Consider the following 18,148-nt stretch of genomic DNA (forward strand, 5'->3'; position numbering starts at 1 on the left):
CGCGCCTTATGGAGCACTCGAGACTGTAGCTTCTGTGACAGCTTCTATGATAGTCGCTGTCACAGAAGCTGCAGTTAGTGACCGCTGAGACAGGTGGCGCTGTGATTACAGCGCCACGGTCTCAGTGATGACGCAGAGCAGGTGAAGAACGTCTATTCTTCGTCTGCTCTATGGTTATCTCGATCGTCGCCGCTGCTCGGTTTTAATACGAGTGATCTCATTAGATCACTCGTATTAAACGAGCAGTGGCTCCTGCTGCTGAACTCGATCGCCGCCGCCGCTGCTCGGCTTTAATACGAGTGATCTCGTTAGATCACTCGTATTAAACGAGCAGTGGCTCCTACTACTCGCCCGGCGCCCGAAACTGCATGTCTCGGGCGTCGGGATTCGCTCCATAAGACGCAGGCACTTTTTCCCCCTCCTTTTGGGGGGAAAAAAGTGCGTCTTATGGAGCGAAAAATACGGTAATTAGTTTCTTTAAAAGTCACTTGTAAAAGTACCTAATACCATTACAGATCATCCCCCACTCTGTGCATCATGTAACTTCCGACTGCACACAAGCTTTCTACAAGGTGCTAGAAGGGGAACTACATATCCCAGTACTTGTGGGTGCCATAAAAGTGCACATATGCATTGTGGCTTTATTCATTTTTTTGCTGGTCTCTCCTCCCACATTTTCTGTCTAGGTCAAATGTAATAAAATGTAATCCCACATTATGGCCACTAGGTGGAGCTCATGAGCATAGGTAATCAGCGTTTATTTACTATGCTCCCCAGCTCCAACTAGTGGCCATTATGTGGTATTACCTTTTATTACATTCAGCCTGAATAGAAAAAATTCTAAGAAGATTCACCAGCCAGCATCCAAAAAAACTTGTTGCACCGCTAAGGTTAAAAACAGAGGATTAAATATGCATCTTCTGCAGAATATGTGACAGCCGCACCGCCGCGCCAAGGCACCTCAGTCAAGCAAAACAAATGGCAAATGCACTCCTGTCACTGATTTGGTGCAGTGATGCATGGGGGGCCTCAGCTGCCGTTGTGATGTGCAGGGTCCCTTGTGCGTCCCTGTGCCTTTAAGGGAGATTGGGCTTCCTCCTGACAAACCTGCACCCAATTTTATATTTTGCCACATGTGCTCCAAGATGGAGACTCTCATAGTTTAGAGTTAGGACCGCACTATATAGAGGTGCCTTGGCGCGGCTGTGCGCCTTTCACATTTTCTGCAGAAGACGTGTATCTAAACCTCTGTTTTTAACCTTAGCGGTGAGACAAGTTTTTTTGCATGCTGACTGGTGAGTGTGCTGGGACATTTTTTGCTGTTGTACTGTACTAGGCCCTTCCAGGTGCACCTTGCTGTAAAGCTGGTAACAAATTGATGAGTGCGTTTGCCATTTGTTTTGCTTGTTTATAACTAGACCCCTTAGTGTGGCTATGTTCTTTTCATTTTTATACATTGTGGAGAGAATAAAGTAACCCTGAAAAAAGAAAACTAATGCAGCCACCACATCTAAGGACTGGAAAGCACTTTATATTAAATTTTTGTTCTTGGATTTAAATACAATATAAGGTTACAAAGGTGTAGTCCTCGGACTTGAACTTGAAATTAGAGCCAATCACCCACCACTGCCAACGGTGAACTTGTTCTAAGTTTCTCATTGCAATGTTGGTTATTAAAGTCTCACTGACAGCTGATTGCATCGTTTTACAGTGGCAATATTTCTCTGCCTTCAAACAAGCCTCGCGGCGGGAGGACGATATCGCCATTGTGACCACTGGGATGATGGTGGAGTTTAAACAGGACAGCCATCTGGTGGAAAAGATCCAGCTCAGCTATGGAGGGATGGCACCCGTCACCGTCCTGGCAAAAGATACCTGCAAGGAACTAGTTGGGAGGTAACATACTGCTGATCAGATCATGAAGATCAGCTTTTATTAACCTTTATACCCCAGAGGTAAATCATTTTTAGGTCTCAGAGAACCCTGGATAAAAATGATACCTACAGCTAATGATAGGATAACAATATAAATAGGCTATAGATATAATAAAAAATAAAGACTTTGGCATTAATGGTGAATAATTTTCAACACTAACATGCTTTAAAAAAATGATAATTCAAAATTTCAAAAAGTTTTAAAAATATTTAAAACATTTTTTTTATTTATAATCACAAAATAGTTATCAGTTATAATAACAAAAATAAAATAAGAAGTAATAATAATGATGACCAGAAAAGAAACACAGCCAGACTCTTGCATGAGTTGTGCCCCCTTACACTGGTGGTCAATGAGAAGAATGCCACCCCTACAGACAGCTAAAAGATCATTGGTGAGATGCCAGTGACTCTGCCAAGTGATGTTTCCCTGGTGCTATGCAGACACAATCAGATGGGAGCCTGCTTCTTCTCAAGGAACCCTTGGGAACCTCTGGAAGATCCCTTGTTAAGAATGGCTGGTCGAGGTGATGGTGATGGGTGAAGTCCAATTCAGCCCTCAAAAGCCACATATAGGCTGGGATGTGGGGATATACAGAGTTGTTTTTACTTTATGTACCACGCTTCAGTTAAAGCCTACCTGAAGTAAACATTTTTTTTTTTTAATAACATGAAGGAGAGCTAACACTAACGTCAGGTTTTATATCTGAGGGCAACCACATTGAAGAGATTTTCCCATACTTTCTTTCCTTATGACACCTGTAGAAATAGAGGGAACCGTTGTCAGCGTGACTCGAAAACATAGACAGATATAAAATTATTTTAAGTTTTGACTTTTCCTCATTCTACAAAAATTGTGTTTCCGTTTTTTTGCTTGTGTCACTGTTGGAGAGCTTTCCTGTCACTTCCTTTCTTGATTGCCCTTCACTTCTTATCTCCTCACTACAGATACAGATCCCAAGAAAGGCCCTAACCCTTCCCAGCTCTATCCAAAGAGTATTAAAGAGTTTTGCCGGGTTTTGGGCTTTAATCTGCTACTGTCTGTTAGTCTGTTACTGTCTGTTAGGCACATCCCAAAAACATCAGAGCATTTGGCACTTGAGGACTTGAGTAGGACAGCCCTGGTCTGTCTACACACAGGGTTGAGTTGCTATAACTGGTTGGTCAGTTAGAAGTAGCTACAAAATAGCTTTCAACTACTAAACAGAACCATAATTCTGGTTCCTGTGGGTAGCAGTGTCTGTTTTTAGAGTTCAGCAAAAAGCCCTTGTGCGTTCCTGTGCCTTTAACCAGTTGACATCCGCGGTGTTAAACCCCCTTCCCATCCAGGCCATTTTTCAGTATTCAGCACTGCTGTACTTTAACTGACATTTATTCCGTCATGCAGCGCTGTACTGAAATGAATTTTATACCCTTTTTTGGGGACAGATAGAGCTTTCTTTTGGTGGTATTTATTCACCACTGGGGGTTTTATTTTTTTACTATATTAAGGAAAAATTACCGAAATTTAAAAAAAAAAAACAGTTTCCCCTATATTAAATGATAAAACATTTATTATTACCCAATTTTTTGGTAAAATATAAAAGATGGGGTCACGTCGGGTAAAAAGACACTAAACATGTCAAGCCTTAAAATTGCGTGCGCGCGCGAAACCTCAAAAAACGATAATACCCAAAATTGGCCCTAGGCGAAAGAGGTTAAGGGAGGTTGGGCTTCCTCCCGACAGACCTGCTCCCAATTTTATCTTCTGACCCATGTGCTCCAAGATGGAGACTGATAGTTTGAGAGTTAGGACCGCACTATAAGAGGTGCCTTGGCGCGGCTGTGCGGCTTTCACATTTTCTGCAGAAGACGTGTATCCAAACCTCTGTTTTTAACCTTAGTGGTGAGACAAGTTTTTTACATGCAAGCTTGTGAGTGTGCCAGGAAAACTTTTTGCTGTTTTACTGTTTAAAGCCCATTCCATGTGCACCATGCTGTAAAGCTGGTGACGAATTGATGAGTGCGTTTGTCATTTGTTTTGCTTGTTTTTAGAGTTCAGCCCCTGTAAATAGGTATAGAGTACCGTCCAATAGAACTCTTCATCCAATCTCCTTTCTGTCCATGCAGGGAATGGAATGACAGTTTGCTACAAGATGCCTGCCGCTTCCTGTCCAAAGAGATAACACTGTCCCCCAGTGTTCCAGGCGGGATGGTGGAATTCCGACAGACGCTAACCCTCAGCTTTTTCTTCAAGTTTTATCTCACCGTTCTGAAGAAGCTGGAACATGATCTGAACCGGAATGTAAGTGCCAAATTCATGACCATTTTCCAATGGAACTGGAAAACAAATCTCAATGGCACCCATGTATATATATAACTTATACTATATGATAATTCTATTGTTTTATTGCATCTGTATCTATAAAACCCAATGTGGGAATTTTTACATTTATCACCTTGAATTTTTTTACTTGTTCAAATTCTATGGAAAGCCATGCAACACGTCCAAGAAGTTTCAGTTGTTTTGAACAGGATTCTAGGGAGAACCATATACTTATACTATATTATATCAAATTATATTTTGCTTTTGATTTATTCCAAAAAATCGATTGCATGAACATTTATTAGATAACACTTATAGTTTTCATTGAATAAAAGAAGAAAAAAAAACAGAAAACAATTTATGGCATTCATTTAGAGTGTATGTCAAGCCAAAAAAACTTTTTTTCAAATTTTGGAAATTAATTTTCCTGTTGGGTGTTTATTGATATCTGGGTTTCTGCTAGAGAGATTTACAATCACTTCCTGTCCTGGTGACAATGGTATCCCCAGACAGGAAGTGAGGGAAGATCTGCATTAGATCTGCAAGAATGCATACAGAACCCTAAGATAGCCTGGAAAACCTGAAGAGAGGTTCTAACCCTTAAAATTGAGTGCAGAGAGTTAACTAGGAATTTTCAATGTTAACAAGTGGTCACCTGATGTGTTTTCTATATATACTGTGTGCGTATATATGTAGATATGTATAGGTATATACTGTATATATATCTATGTAATCTTTGGGATATGTGCACAGACATCTATCCATTTCTATTACAGAGGTTCTAACTTGTCCCACTCTATCCAAGCTGAAGGTTAGGTTGGACCACTGCATGTAGAGCCAGAACAAGAAAATACTGACTACAAGTGTTTGGAGGAGGTTAAATATTAAGGGCTTATTTTAGAAATTAGGTTTAGTATTGGTGGGAGGAGGTTAAATGTTAAAGCTGAACTCGATAAGCAAATATTATCTAACCACAAGAGCCATGTGTATTGTTCCTGGAATCTTGGTGTGTTTTGTGTATTTCTTCCAGATCTGCGCAGTAATCCAGTGTGAGACTTCGGGCTTCTGGTAATAAAGAACAGTCAGTGCTTCTCTCTCTCCTTGTGCAGGGTGACTGGTCTTATCTCCGCCCCCTCCTGTAATCAAGACCAGTCACTGCTGCTCTCTCTCCTTGTGCAGGGTGACTGATCTTGTCTCCGCCCCCTCCTGTACTTTTCTGCAGGCAGCCTGTAGTGGGTGGGGCCTGATGGATCCCTCCCACAGCTCTGCTCTCTGCACGGGCTATGCACAGCACAGTGGTTATGTCGCCATTACTTTTACAAGGTAAATCTGGGTATGCAAAGGCACACCGAGGGGATTTACTGTATATCCTTTGTGGTAATTGAGGAATATATTTAAATTCCGGAGTTCAGCTTCAGGAGCTTGTATTAGGGGTTAGGTTAGATGTTAGTTATTCAGGTAAAGTTAAGTTTCTTCGACTTAGTGGCAAAACTGACATTTTATTTCTGATATTCTTGATTTAGAACAACATAGACGGGATGGTTCCTCGGAATTATGAAAGTGTAATTGAACTGTTTCACAAACCTGAACCGTCCAGCGTGCAGCTGTATCAGGTAAATTATATCACTGAGTAATTCTTTGTGTGCATTGAGGGTTCAATAAGAGTGAGGAACTAAAAATGTTAAGCTCTCAAGTTCCATCAAGATTGGCTGAGCTACGGACTTATTAGGACTAAGCCACTCCTAAGGGCATATTTTATAAAGCGTCAAATGTGACATTCACCAAGCATTCAATGCACATTACAGTCACTTTAATTTACACTTGCACCTGGAAGATTCACTGGCAGTGAATGTTTGGTGAATGCCACTTTTACTGTTTTCTACATAGACTTTTGACAGTGTTTTTGGTAGGGATGAGTGAAATTGTGAGTTTCAATTTCTCTAAAATTTCAGTGAAATTCCAGAGATTTTGATGAAACGTTGTCATTTTGATGAAATGCATTTGAATCAATGGGCAAAGCAAAATTAAGGTGGTATTTTTAAGGGTGCAGCAAGCTTTAAATGGCTCCTAAGGGTCACAGAAGTTCCTTTCAACTATCCTGGACAGGTTCTTGCACAAAAATATAGACCTTAATGCATATTTGCCAACATTATGTCACGGGACGCTGTTATTCCCGCCTACGGTTTACATTTTATCCGCCCACTTTCAGGGTTTCCTGATTGGTGTACCTAAATCATGCCCTCTTAATGAATTGATCCCTCTCAGACCCAACCTCCTAATATCCAGGGGAAACCCACCATATCCACTTTATGTGTTCCTGCCCAAACCACACCTCTAAGTATGAAAGAACGGCCCACCAATGGCCCTGATGCCCACTGTTATTGCTTTATTGAGCTGCTGAGCCCAGGACACAACATTGGCAGGACAGAAGGCCAAGATATAGGACTGTCCTGGCAAATCCAGGACAGTTGGCATTTATCCTGTTTATCTTCACTATATTACGTTCTTTAACCACTTGCCGTCCGCCCGTAGTAAAAAAACGGACGGACGGCACTGCAGCATCTGCGGGTTGCCGTCTCCAGACGGCCATTTTTTTCTGCTCAAAAAACAGACAGTGAAAAAAGAACAACATTTAAGGCAGCAGTATGCAAATAATAATCAATTGCACTAAAAAATGAAAAACACACAAATACAAAGAATATATGAAATAAAGTAAATCCCCCCCCCGACCAATACTAAAGCACTGAAGCTGAGAGTTTCTGCATTAGTGAGATTTCTTGAATTGTTCATTTGCAGAAGAATCACTCAACTTACACCGTAGTCCCAAGGTCAGTCTGCCTCATCCTAATCAGAAAGGTGGAAAAGTATCAATACACTTGTCTTCTTTGCAGGAGGTTCCAGCAGGGCAGGACCCGGAGGATTTTGTTGGACGCCCAATCATGCACCTCTCAGCAATGAAACAAGCAACTGGAGAAGCTGTCTACTGCGATGACATCCCACATTACGAGAATGAGCTGTACTTGGCCCTGATAACCAGCACTAAGGCTTACGCTAAAATAATGTAAGCAGTGGATTGTGTCAGAGCTGAGAATGTACTTGTCACCTGTCATTTCTGCTTCTAGGGCAGAGGTCCCCAAACTCTTCATCTCATCGGCACCTTCAGGAATAATAATATTATTAATCTGGAGGATGCTGTTAACACTTTTGACTGCCATTATAGTTGTTACAATTCTGAATATTTAGTAAATGCGCAACAATCAGTTCTTAGGCACCACTCCTATCACCACTTCTGGTGGGTGTATTCACAGACGCTCCAACAAAGTTTGAAGTGGGTGTACTCACTCTTCAACAAATTTTCAGGTGGATGTACTCACTGACTCTCCAACAGAGTTTGAGGTAGGTTTACTCACTGGTTCTCCATCAGAGTTTGAGGTATGGGAATACATTCAGTATTACATATGAACAGCACCATATTTTCTTCCCAGAAGGGGGAAGGGTGAACCTAAATGTTTTATTAAAATAAAAAATCATAACAATTATTTATGATAAGGAAACAAAATGTCATTCAGTTGGGCTTTACAGCCTATCTACAAGTTATCTTTTTTCACTGCCTATTTGTCATGCTGCATGGAGAACCAATTAATGGTGATTACAAATTTAGGTATAATTTGATGCCTGCTTTTCTACAGCTCAATTGATGTGTCAGAAGCCCTACTAACACCCGGGTGTGTGTGCTTCCTTTTCACAAAAGATGTTCCAGGAAGTAACATTACCGGGGTCAGAAAAGATGAGACAATATTTTCAGAAGATTTGGTAAGTAAAGAGGTGACCCCCCCCCATCCTAAGTCATGTTCACACATCTTCCCTTTCTGGGACACATTTTTATACCAAAAATGTAAAGAGTCAGACCATCTGAAACCTATTAAAAATAACAAAAATGTTTTAGTTGATGGTAAAGACCATCTATCAGTTTTGGATAACCTGAGCCTAAATTTGAATTTGATTGCCTGTAACTGGTTATATACACTGTGCAGCCTATTACAGGAAAGGGCTAACTATTGCAAAACAATGATTAGTTGGGAATAACTGAAGTTTTCCACTCCACTAGGTGACTTGCGTTGGCCATGTTATTGGTGCAGTAGTCGCTGACACTCGGGAACATGCACAACAAGCAGCAAAAGCTGTGAAGGTGACCTACGAAGAACTGGAACCAATTATTACTATACAGGTATGTTAAATGTGTTCCTTGCATATTAATTTGCCAACTGGAATGAATCCACTCCCCCAGATAATGACCACTCCTACATATGTTATCAAGTTGGGTGACTTCCTTTTCTAGTGTTGTATCTAAACCATGACCCATACTTTTTATCCAGTTATTTATCCTTCAGAGACTATCATTTAATTTCTTGCATACCTAACATCCATTCAACAGCTACAGATTGGCATTTTAGAGTGGAAGTACACAAGGACAATAGGACCATGGTCATTTGGTTATAGTGGAGCTCCAGTGTTTTTGTTTTAGATAGACTGGTGAAAGACTGAAACCTCTTTCAAGTTTTTATTGATACATTGTCTGTCAATGGCAATTAGTACCCGGCGCTATTAATGTGCAAGTGAAAAAAAAGTCCCTACATGTCCTGCTTCCTAACCTTTAGCCCTTAGGTTGCCCTATCACCTACCTCTTACCTGAACCATAAAACATTTTGCTGTCTGCGTCACTCAGCTTAATGGATCTGACCCCCTCTCCACTTCCTGTGAAGCTCCCCAGAAACACTTTTGGGACTGTATTTCATATGCTTTTAACCTTAGCGGTAAGACAAGTTTTTTTTAGGGCTGTGGAAATTAACGAGTAATTACTCGATTAATCGTTAAAATTTTTGATCGATTAAAATTCTTTTGATCAGTAATGACATTTCGAACTTATCGAGTTCTGCGACCGCCTGACTTCCGGTTTCGTTACAACTAAGAGGTTTGCCCAAGAAACTTGTTCTGCACGAGTGCCAGCTAAGGCATTGGCCTATACACATACAGCACAGCAATGAAGTAATAAAATGAACTAGGATCACACTAATCCAGCACGTTATTAATCTCACGTGCCCCACTCAAGCGGCGGCCATATTGAGTGGGGCACGTGAGATTAATAATGTGCTGGATTACTGTGATCCTAGCTCATGTTATTAATTCATTGCTGTGGTGTCTGCTTCCAGAAAATGTAAACGCTCTGGTATGTCTGCGTGACTGGCTAAAGTGATGCCTCCTTGCCTGCTATAAAGTGACTGACAGTCAGTTTACTGGATACGTTTTATAATTAAACTAACTCTCTACGTTTTTCTTAAAGTTTAATAAAAAATTACTTACGTCAGTGCTACAGTTTGAATTTAAAACGTATTTGTGTGAACTGTGAAGTTAAGTCATGGATTGTTGAAACTAACTAGTGTCGGGGTGATTGTATATAGGTTATACCACATTTACCACTGACTAATGCAGAGTTGCAATGCAAGCAGATCAGCTAAAAGTAGTTGGATCTGTATGTGCGTTATAATTAATCGATTAAAAAAAATCTGATTAACCGAACACGAAAATGTTAATCAGTACCAGCCCTAGTTTTTTTGCATGCTGGCTGGTGAGTGTGCTGGGAAACATTTTGCTGTTGTACTGTATAAAGGCCTTTCATGTGCACCTTGCTGTAAAGCTGGTGACAAATTGATGAGTGCGTTTGCCATTTGTTTTGCTTGTATTTCATATGGGACTTTTTCTTTTTGTGAAGCACCGTAGACTTATACAGTATCTTTCTAAAATAGGACCGAAGACCCCGCAAAGAGTAGTGTCTATTGTCTTTGTGTTTGCTTGCTATCAAGTTTTCCAAATGTTAACCCCTTCCGTATTTGACGAGAATGTTTAATCTACCTTTAGAACATTTTCATCTCCCATCTCCATAAAACACTAATTATATATATTTATATCTGAATATTAAAATTAATTTAAAACATGCTGTGTTATAATGGGACCCCAATGGTCCAGATTGTTTATATAAGGCTTTATCAATCCAAAAAAAATTCACATTCATATACATATATACTGAAGGTTTGTGGACACCTGACCATCACACCTATATGAGCTTATTTGACATCCCATTCCAAAATCAAGGGCACTAATATAGAGTTACCCACCCTTCCTTTACAGCTATAACAGCTTCCACTTTCCGATAAGGCATTGCACAACATTTTGGACTGTGTTTGTCGGAATATCTGCCCATTCAGCCAAAAGAGCATTTGTAAGGTCAGGTACTGATGTGGGATGAGAAGATCTGGCTTGCAGTCAGTGTTCCAATTAATTCCAAAGTTTTTCAGAAGGGTTGCGGCAGTGGCGTAACAATCGCCATAGCAAACTAGACGGCCCGGGACACCCCCCTTATGCCGTGCGGGCCGCCTGGGTTGTCATGGCTTTGAACGCGCCACTGTTCAGATCACTGTCAGTAATCTGTGCAGCGCTGCGTTTTTCTCCACAGCCGCTGCTGAGTCAATGAGAGCCAGCAGCGGTGGTGGAGGAGGCTGGACCCGGCAGGGGAGGAGGAGGCGGGGCCCGGGGGTCAGCAACAGAAAAGGAGTCGGGCCTGTGATGGAGCAGGAGGCGGGGCCGGCGACAGAGGAGGGAGCGGGCTCGGTGACAGAGGAAGAAGAGGCGGACAGGTAAGGAGTGTGACCAGCCCACCTGAGGGTGACCCTGCAGAGCCCACCATAGAGGGTCTATGGTGGGCTCTGCAGGGTCACCCTCAGGTGAGCTGTGTGTGATCTCAAGTGGGCTCTTCAAGGGGTGTAACTAGAAATCACAGGGCCCCATACAAAATTTTGCTATGGGGCCCTGTGATTTCTAGTTACGCCCCTGGGTTGCGGTTAGAGCTCTATAGAGACCACTTGAGTTTCTCCACACTAAACTCATTCACCCATGTTTTTTTATGGAGTTGACTACACAGGGTCATAGTGAGGATAGAACAGAAAATGGCCTTCCCTAAACTGTGGTCACAAGGTTGGAAGTGCAAACTTGTCTAGAATTACATGTATTGACATGAAATGAATGATCTAGCATTAACAGTAACCTGAACTCAGTCATTTTGAGCGGTGTTCACCTATATTTAGCCATATAGTGTGTATAGAAGGTTTCCCTAATTTGTGGCTAAATAGTTTATAAAATAAGAAAGCTGAATGCTACTGGTGAAACCATTTGAGAGGCTTCTGACCCTTTTAATGGTTCCTTGATCTATATCCCTGCCAATATATAAAGGTTTTGTGAGTACTTATACATACACACTCAGCAAAATGGACAATGGACAGTATGAGCTTGAAGAACAAGCAGTACGCAGTTTTTGTATTTAACGATCTGTGAATTATTCTGAAAAAAGAATTCAACACTTTCGATGTGTTCTGGGGATTTTCTGCATGTTGAAAGCCAGCACTAAATCTTTTCTTTCTGTCTGCGTCCAGGAAGCTATAGACAAGCAATCCTTTTATCCACCTATCAAGAAAATGGAAAATGGGAATATTGAGAGAGGTTTTCAGGAGGCGGATCACATCTTTGAAGGTGAGACACGTAGTATTTATGTATAGGTATTCATTAGGGTTGAGGTCAGGACTCTGTGCAGGTCACTCAATTTCCTTACACCAACTCATGAAACCATCAGGCTATTCACTAAAGGGTGAAGAGTTAGGAGAAGTGAACAATCTAGGACAAATAGCTGACCTGGAAAGTGAGCCTATTGGAGAATTTTTCCAAATCAGCTATTTGTATCCTAGATTGTTTCCTTTTCCTGCCTTCTCCAAACCCTTCACCCTTTCGTAAATAACCCTGCATGTCTTTAAGGAGCATAACTGCACAGGGGGGCAGTTTTGCTGGATCAGAAAAAGGCCTTCACCAAATAGTTACCACAAGTTGTTTAAAAGGGCTTTGTGTGCTGGAAACACATGAACCTAAAAATGTGGGGGTGCCCACATATGTTTGGTTCCATAGTGGTGGATACTGCAAGTGGCTGTGCCAACACATTGCCCAGCCATGGTCCACTGTTGTCTTTTTCAGGAAGCTGGCCCAGAGCAATGATGTGCAGCAGGTTCTTGAGCCACTGCATGTAAATAGTAAGAGGCTGAAGGAGATCAGCCCCTTTAACTATTTATCATACACAGTGCTTTAGCAAAGTAAATGCCATCCTGTTAGGGATAACAACTACTTAATACAGTATACTATGCTCAGATTGTTTACCATTTTCTTTAGTGCATTTATTATGTGAATACGTTTATATATAATAAATTGCTTTTCAATTGATCTCTTCACAGGGGAGATGCATATTGGAGGACAGGAGCACTTTTACCTGGAAACTAACTGCTGCATTGCGGTACCCAAGGGCGAGGATGGCGAGATGGAGCTTTTTGCCTCCACCCAAAATACGACTGAGACACAGGTACCCATCCTTCATAACACACCTCCCAGCAGGAGAATAAAACTGCTGAACCTTTATGGCCCCAGCTCTGCAATAACTCTTATAATTATTTGCTAATTTTGGAGCTGGCTCTATTCAGTGATATGACAAAAGAAAGTCTGACAAAAGGAAAATGGCTGTAATCTCTACATGGCATTCCATCCCTAACTGTGTCCTATAAACATGGAGCTGCTCTTGTCAAGTCACATGACTATCACATTTTTACCACAGTTCCCTCCAGTTCTTCTGGATTTTGTTCTATGCCCATGCCGGAGAAAGCAACAGGTTCACTTTAATGCCAGCTCCCTTCCTTCCTGCACCTTTCTTTACAGCTATGGATCATGTGTCCTCACCCATGACAGCCCTGGAGCTTGGCAATTGCCCACTCAACCATCAGCACCTTCACAAGGGTACAGGTAGAGAGTCCCCAGCCCTGTGTAAGCTCTGACTGGCATCTCCTCAGCCATGCCTGTCAGGACCTATAATAGCCACAACTCAGTATTGGTTAAAGCTGCAGTCTTAAGAATGAGAATGTCTAATTTCCAGAATCAGCGTCACCAATTTAAACCCTGGCTAGGGAAGTACAGAATGACCTTCTGTAGTAGACCTGTCAACAGAAATGTATTTCGTTCAGTCTGGTGACTTATTTCTACCCTTTGCAGGCATTTGCTGCTCATGCCCTGGGGGTGCCATCTAACAGGATTGTGGTCCGTGTGAAGAGGATGGGAGGAGGATTTGGAGGAAAAGAGTCCAGAAGTGCTTTGCTCTCTACAGTAGTAGCACTGGCTGCCCACAAGTACGTTGTGAATTTTGCTCACATGCAGTTTCAAAAGATCTGACCTTAGGTTATAAGGAGCCCTAAAGAAAAGTAACAGATCTTGCCAGTGCCAAAAAAGTGGCCCTGTGACCATATCAAGATGCTATAAAAGGGTCACTTTGTTTTTCAACTCCTCAATGGGCTTCTAAATTCATAGTTTCCCTTTTGTTGCTGCCTTAACAGGTGTGGACTTTACCCATCTATATATAAATATAAAATACACAATTCAAACTAAAAATAAATATGGACTTCTACATTTAATTTCCATTAGTTCTACGCTGCTCCTAATCAAAGCCGTAGGTAGCTCCTTTTACGCCCGAGGCAAGAACAGAAAATTGTGCTCCCCAACAGACCCGTGGGGTATGTGATGTCATGCGCCCTGTCTCCAGGATGGCGGCACACATGCGCAGAACGCGCTGGTGGCCAAATCCAAAATAGCATAAAAATGTGTTTAGTTTGAGGAAACTAATGAAAACATTTTTAGTTTCTGTTCATTTCGCCCGAAACAAATTTTTAGCCTTTGCACATGTCTAGTAGTGTGTGTGTGTGTGTGTGTGTGTGTGTGTGTGTGTGTGTTTTGGTTTTTTATTTTTAATTTCTTTCCACTGTAGGGGGGCTTCTGGGAAATATCAGGGGTTTAAACAGACCCCTGACATTTCCCTTTTTGAAATAGAAAAAGAGATTGAGATTGAGTCCTCTGCCCATACAGGTGGGGGAGAGTAGCAGGGATCTGAGGAGAAGCTGGAGCCTGTCCTGTTCTCCCTGCTAAGCCGCAGCTGTATTGGCCACCTGGCGCCCTTGTTGCCAAAGGCACCCTGTGCTCGCCATAGCAACAGGGGCTAGGGGGCGCAGCCAGGCCGGCTTTGGCCGCGCCCCCTCTCAGCTGAGCCTGAGGCGAGTGCCTCACTCGCCCCATAGTAGCTACACCCCTGCTCCTAATAACCATATCCATCTAGAAGTTTGTAAACTTACTTATCAAAGGTGCCCATAGGATGTACTTCCTCAATGCATTGACACAATTTCACTTAGTCCTGTGAACATGCACTTCCTGGTGTCACCACTCTAAGTCCCCGCTCATACTGAGCAGTTTGTCGCAATATCGCTCTATGTAGTTAGTCCAATGCATTTCAATGGAGCTGTCACACATCTAACAGCTCAATGTTACCTGTAGCTCGTCGCTGTAGCTTGTTGCTTGTACATGACCCTTTTTTGCGCGGATGTCGCACGATTTTGCTCTTAATTGCTTACAGCCCAATGTTCCAGCTACGAAAAGTCGTGCGACGTAGCACGACAAGTCGCGCAATATCGCGCCTGTGACAATCGCGTGGAAAAACGCGCGCTTATCCATGTCTCTCAGTGTGAATAGGGACTAAGTCTGCTGTCTGAACTTCTCACAATGTAACATTATCATTACTTGCTGGAAGCAGTGCATGATGGGATATGTAGTCTTCAGAAATTGAGATTGCATCACATCAAACAGCAGGGAAAGAGATACAAAGCACACTGGGAATCCAGAAAGTTGTTGGAAGTGATGGGCAGACAGAACTCAGCACTCACTACATAAAAGGGATTTTTTCAAGTAAGCTTTGATTGTATTATCAGAAACAACTCTACTATGTATTCCTATTACAATGCTGATGTTATCACAGGAGAGGATATGCTGGGACTATAGAGCTCATTTAACTTGATGTAGGAGCAACATTGTTTTAATTATTAATGTTATTTGAGCATTATTTATGTTTTAGAATTTTAACAACATATCTGACTATTTATAAATGAGTTAATGTGTGATATATCTGTTACTAGTTCAATGTATTGGTTATAAGGGCTTGATGTGTTTTAGGTTTATGCTGCTATGTTCCTGTTAGATTTTGAATATAGACTTTGGTGCAGCAGCATGTCTCCTGTGCCCAGACTGTCTTAAAGCACAGAAATATTGTAATAGAATACTCCAGTCAGGGAGTGGAGGGAAAGAGAGTTAGTACTTAATACATTAGCTGATTTAAAAGGCCTATGAATGTTAGTAGTTCTAGAGTTCTGTGCCAATGAATTAAACAAATCTCTCCATTCGGTGTAGGACTGGTCGGCCCGTTCGGTGCATGCTGGATAGAGATGAGGATATGCTTATCACCGGAGGGAGACATCCGTATTTGGGACGCTACAAGGTATTCCTGTATTTTACAGCCTGGCTTAATGTAAATAATCACAAATAACCCAATTAACCTTCCAGCATGTCTTTGGAGTGTGGGAGAAAACTGGAGTACCCAGAGGAACTTCTGTCCAGGAATGTAAGATTACATTCCGAGGAATGTCTAATCATCGCTGCCCATGGTTCAGTAGCTATTGCTAATAATAATAATGGGAAAACCCATTTAATAAATCTGGGTCCGAAATTGAATTTTTCTATAATTGCCCACAAACAAGACAATTGGATAAGAGGCATATATAGTGTTGCTCTAGTTCCCATATTATCTAGAGGTTTTTGTATATTTAGAAAGATGCATCAAAGTAGCCGTTGATTTATTATGCATAAAGCCTGTCGGGTCAGGTTTGGTATTTGTATACACTGCCTGGCCAAAAAAAAAAGTCAACACATGTATTTTGGACAGTGTTATGATTCGGGGGTTGCTTCCTTTGGTCAGGTCTAGGTTCAGCAATGTTATGTCCCCCAAAAATGAGGTCAGCTGCCTACCTGAATATACTGAATGACCAGGTTTTTCCATCAATGGATTTTTTTCTTTCCTGATGGCACATTGGGCATATTCCAAGATGACAATGCCAGGATTCATCGGGCTCAGATTGTGAAATTGAATTGGCCACAACAGAGTCCAGACCTTAACCCCATTGAGAATCTTTGGCATGTGCTGGAGAAGACTTTACGCAGTGGCCAATTAATTAAAATGAATGCAACTCTGCAATAAATGTTGCACATTGCATAAGGTTATCAAAATGATGCCACGGCGAATATGTACCTTAATCAAAGCTAAAGGTGGTCCAATCAAACATTAGATTGCGTGACGTTTCTTTGGCCAGGCAGTGTATATTACCACAGCTAGAAGATTTGCTAACATTTTAGCAAATAATTTAACACCTATTATAAACAGGGCGGTACAAATCTGGAAGCCTTACATTCTTACTTACCGTATTTTTCCGTCTATGAGCCGCCCCTATGTATAAGACGCCCCCAACTTTTCTTACCCAAAATTCCGAAATCAATATTTTAAATGGTATAATGCATCACACTTACCTCAATCACGTTATGCTCCGACATTACAGCTCCGGGCACTGGCTACACGCTCTCCCGAGTGTCGGCTGACATCAGGTACAAAAGATTTATGATCGGATTACAGAGACAAGATAACAGTTTTCCTCCAATCATAAATCTTTTGTACCTGACGTCAGCTGTTGCTGGGGAGGGCGGATTACAGAGCCACTCTCCCCAGCAACAGCTGACGTCAGGTACAAAAGATTTATGATTGGAGGAAAACTTATCTTGTCTCTGCAATCACGGGACCGGCAACAGCACGCCGCCTTCCGGGACCTCGTCCGGTCCTCCCCCAGCCAGGTAAGACATCCCCCGAAAATAAGACCTAGTGTCTTTTTTCGTGCAAAAAAAAAAATAAGACACTGTCTTATTTTCGGGGAAACACAGTACTTAGAGGCTGGTGATAAACTGAACTCCAACATTGCATTAATAGTATATAATAGTGATAGCAACAAGCATTTTTAAAAGGAGGTCAGCGATGTCTCTTATGACAGGGTCTTTTTAAAATTTGGAGCTGATTTACGGACATGAACGACACTTTGTTTCATCTCACAATTGCAGGTTGGATTCATGAAAAGTGGACAAGTAACCGCCTTAGACATTTCCTACTATGCAAATGCCGGAAACTCTCTGGACCTATCGCATGCAGTAAGCAACATCACATGATTTATGTGTAATGCCTTCTGAATTAAAAATGACAAATATCCCCTAAAGCAAAACAAACATTAGAAATATTGAGACCACCATGTATTGCAAATGGATGGGTTTAGGTGGAAGTGTATTAGAAATCATAATGTGTTGGGTCACGTAAAAATTCCGATATGTTCTGATTTGGTTGCAATTATATATATAGCCATATTTGCTCATTAACTAGAAAAGCTGTTTCCTGTCCCGTCAGAACAGGAAAAACATTGTCAGGTCAAAGGTTAAAAGCCAGTTCCTCTGACATCCTTCTAATAATTTTTCCCACCTTTTCTTCAAATCCTTCTAATCTTGCTGAAGAGAATTTTCATCATCTGGATATTAGGTGTTGTTTATTGGCTTATATTGAAGCTACCAGACCCTTTAGAAAATCAAATTACTTATTTGTCCTCTTTTCTGGTAAGGACCAAGGTAAGAGAGCCTCTAAAGCCTCCATTACCCAACTGGATGAAGTTGGCTATTCTGGAATCACACAAAGTAATGCAGTTGAATCCTCCAGATTTTGTCAATGTCCATCCAACTAGGGCTTTGGCTTCTTTCAGAGCAGATTTGCAAGGCCGCTTGATGGTCAAGCTTTTTCTACCTTTGTCTGTCACTATCGGCTGGACTTTCTCTCTAATAAGGATCAGGCTTTTGAGAGAAAGGTCTTACAAGC

At 41.6% G+C, this 18,148-nt stretch overlaps 1 protein-coding gene across 1 annotated transcript in view; it reads left to right on the forward strand.

Moving 5' to 3' along the window:
• Nucleotides 1-18,148, forward strand: part of XDH (xanthine dehydrogenase) — a 69,158-nt gene that overhangs the window by 27,821 nt on the left and 23,189 nt on the right. Inside the window, exons 14-24 of the mRNA XM_018568341.1 lie at nucleotides 1,712-1,896; nucleotides 4,044-4,218; nucleotides 5,763-5,852; nucleotides 7,131-7,300; nucleotides 7,929-8,052; nucleotides 8,348-8,467; nucleotides 11,724-11,820; nucleotides 12,567-12,691; nucleotides 13,372-13,505; nucleotides 15,604-15,691; nucleotides 17,353-17,439. Of these exons, the coding sequence (XP_018423843.1) occupies nucleotides 1,712-1,896; nucleotides 4,044-4,218; nucleotides 5,763-5,852; nucleotides 7,131-7,300; nucleotides 7,929-8,052; nucleotides 8,348-8,467; nucleotides 11,724-11,820; nucleotides 12,567-12,691; nucleotides 13,372-13,505; nucleotides 15,604-15,691; nucleotides 17,353-17,439 (1,395 nt within the window). The remainder of the gene's footprint in view (nucleotides 1-1,711; nucleotides 1,897-4,043; nucleotides 4,219-5,762; nucleotides 5,853-7,130; nucleotides 7,301-7,928; nucleotides 8,053-8,347; nucleotides 8,468-11,723; nucleotides 11,821-12,566; nucleotides 12,692-13,371; nucleotides 13,506-15,603; nucleotides 15,692-17,352; nucleotides 17,440-18,148) is intronic.

Source organism: Nanorana parkeri, unplaced genomic scaffold, assembly GCF_000935625.1.
Source record: "Nanorana parkeri isolate BGI_ZX_2015 unplaced genomic scaffold, ASM93562v1 scaffold31, whole genome shotgun sequence".
NCBI lineage: Eukaryota > Metazoa > Chordata > Amphibia > Anura > Dicroglossidae > Nanorana > Nanorana parkeri.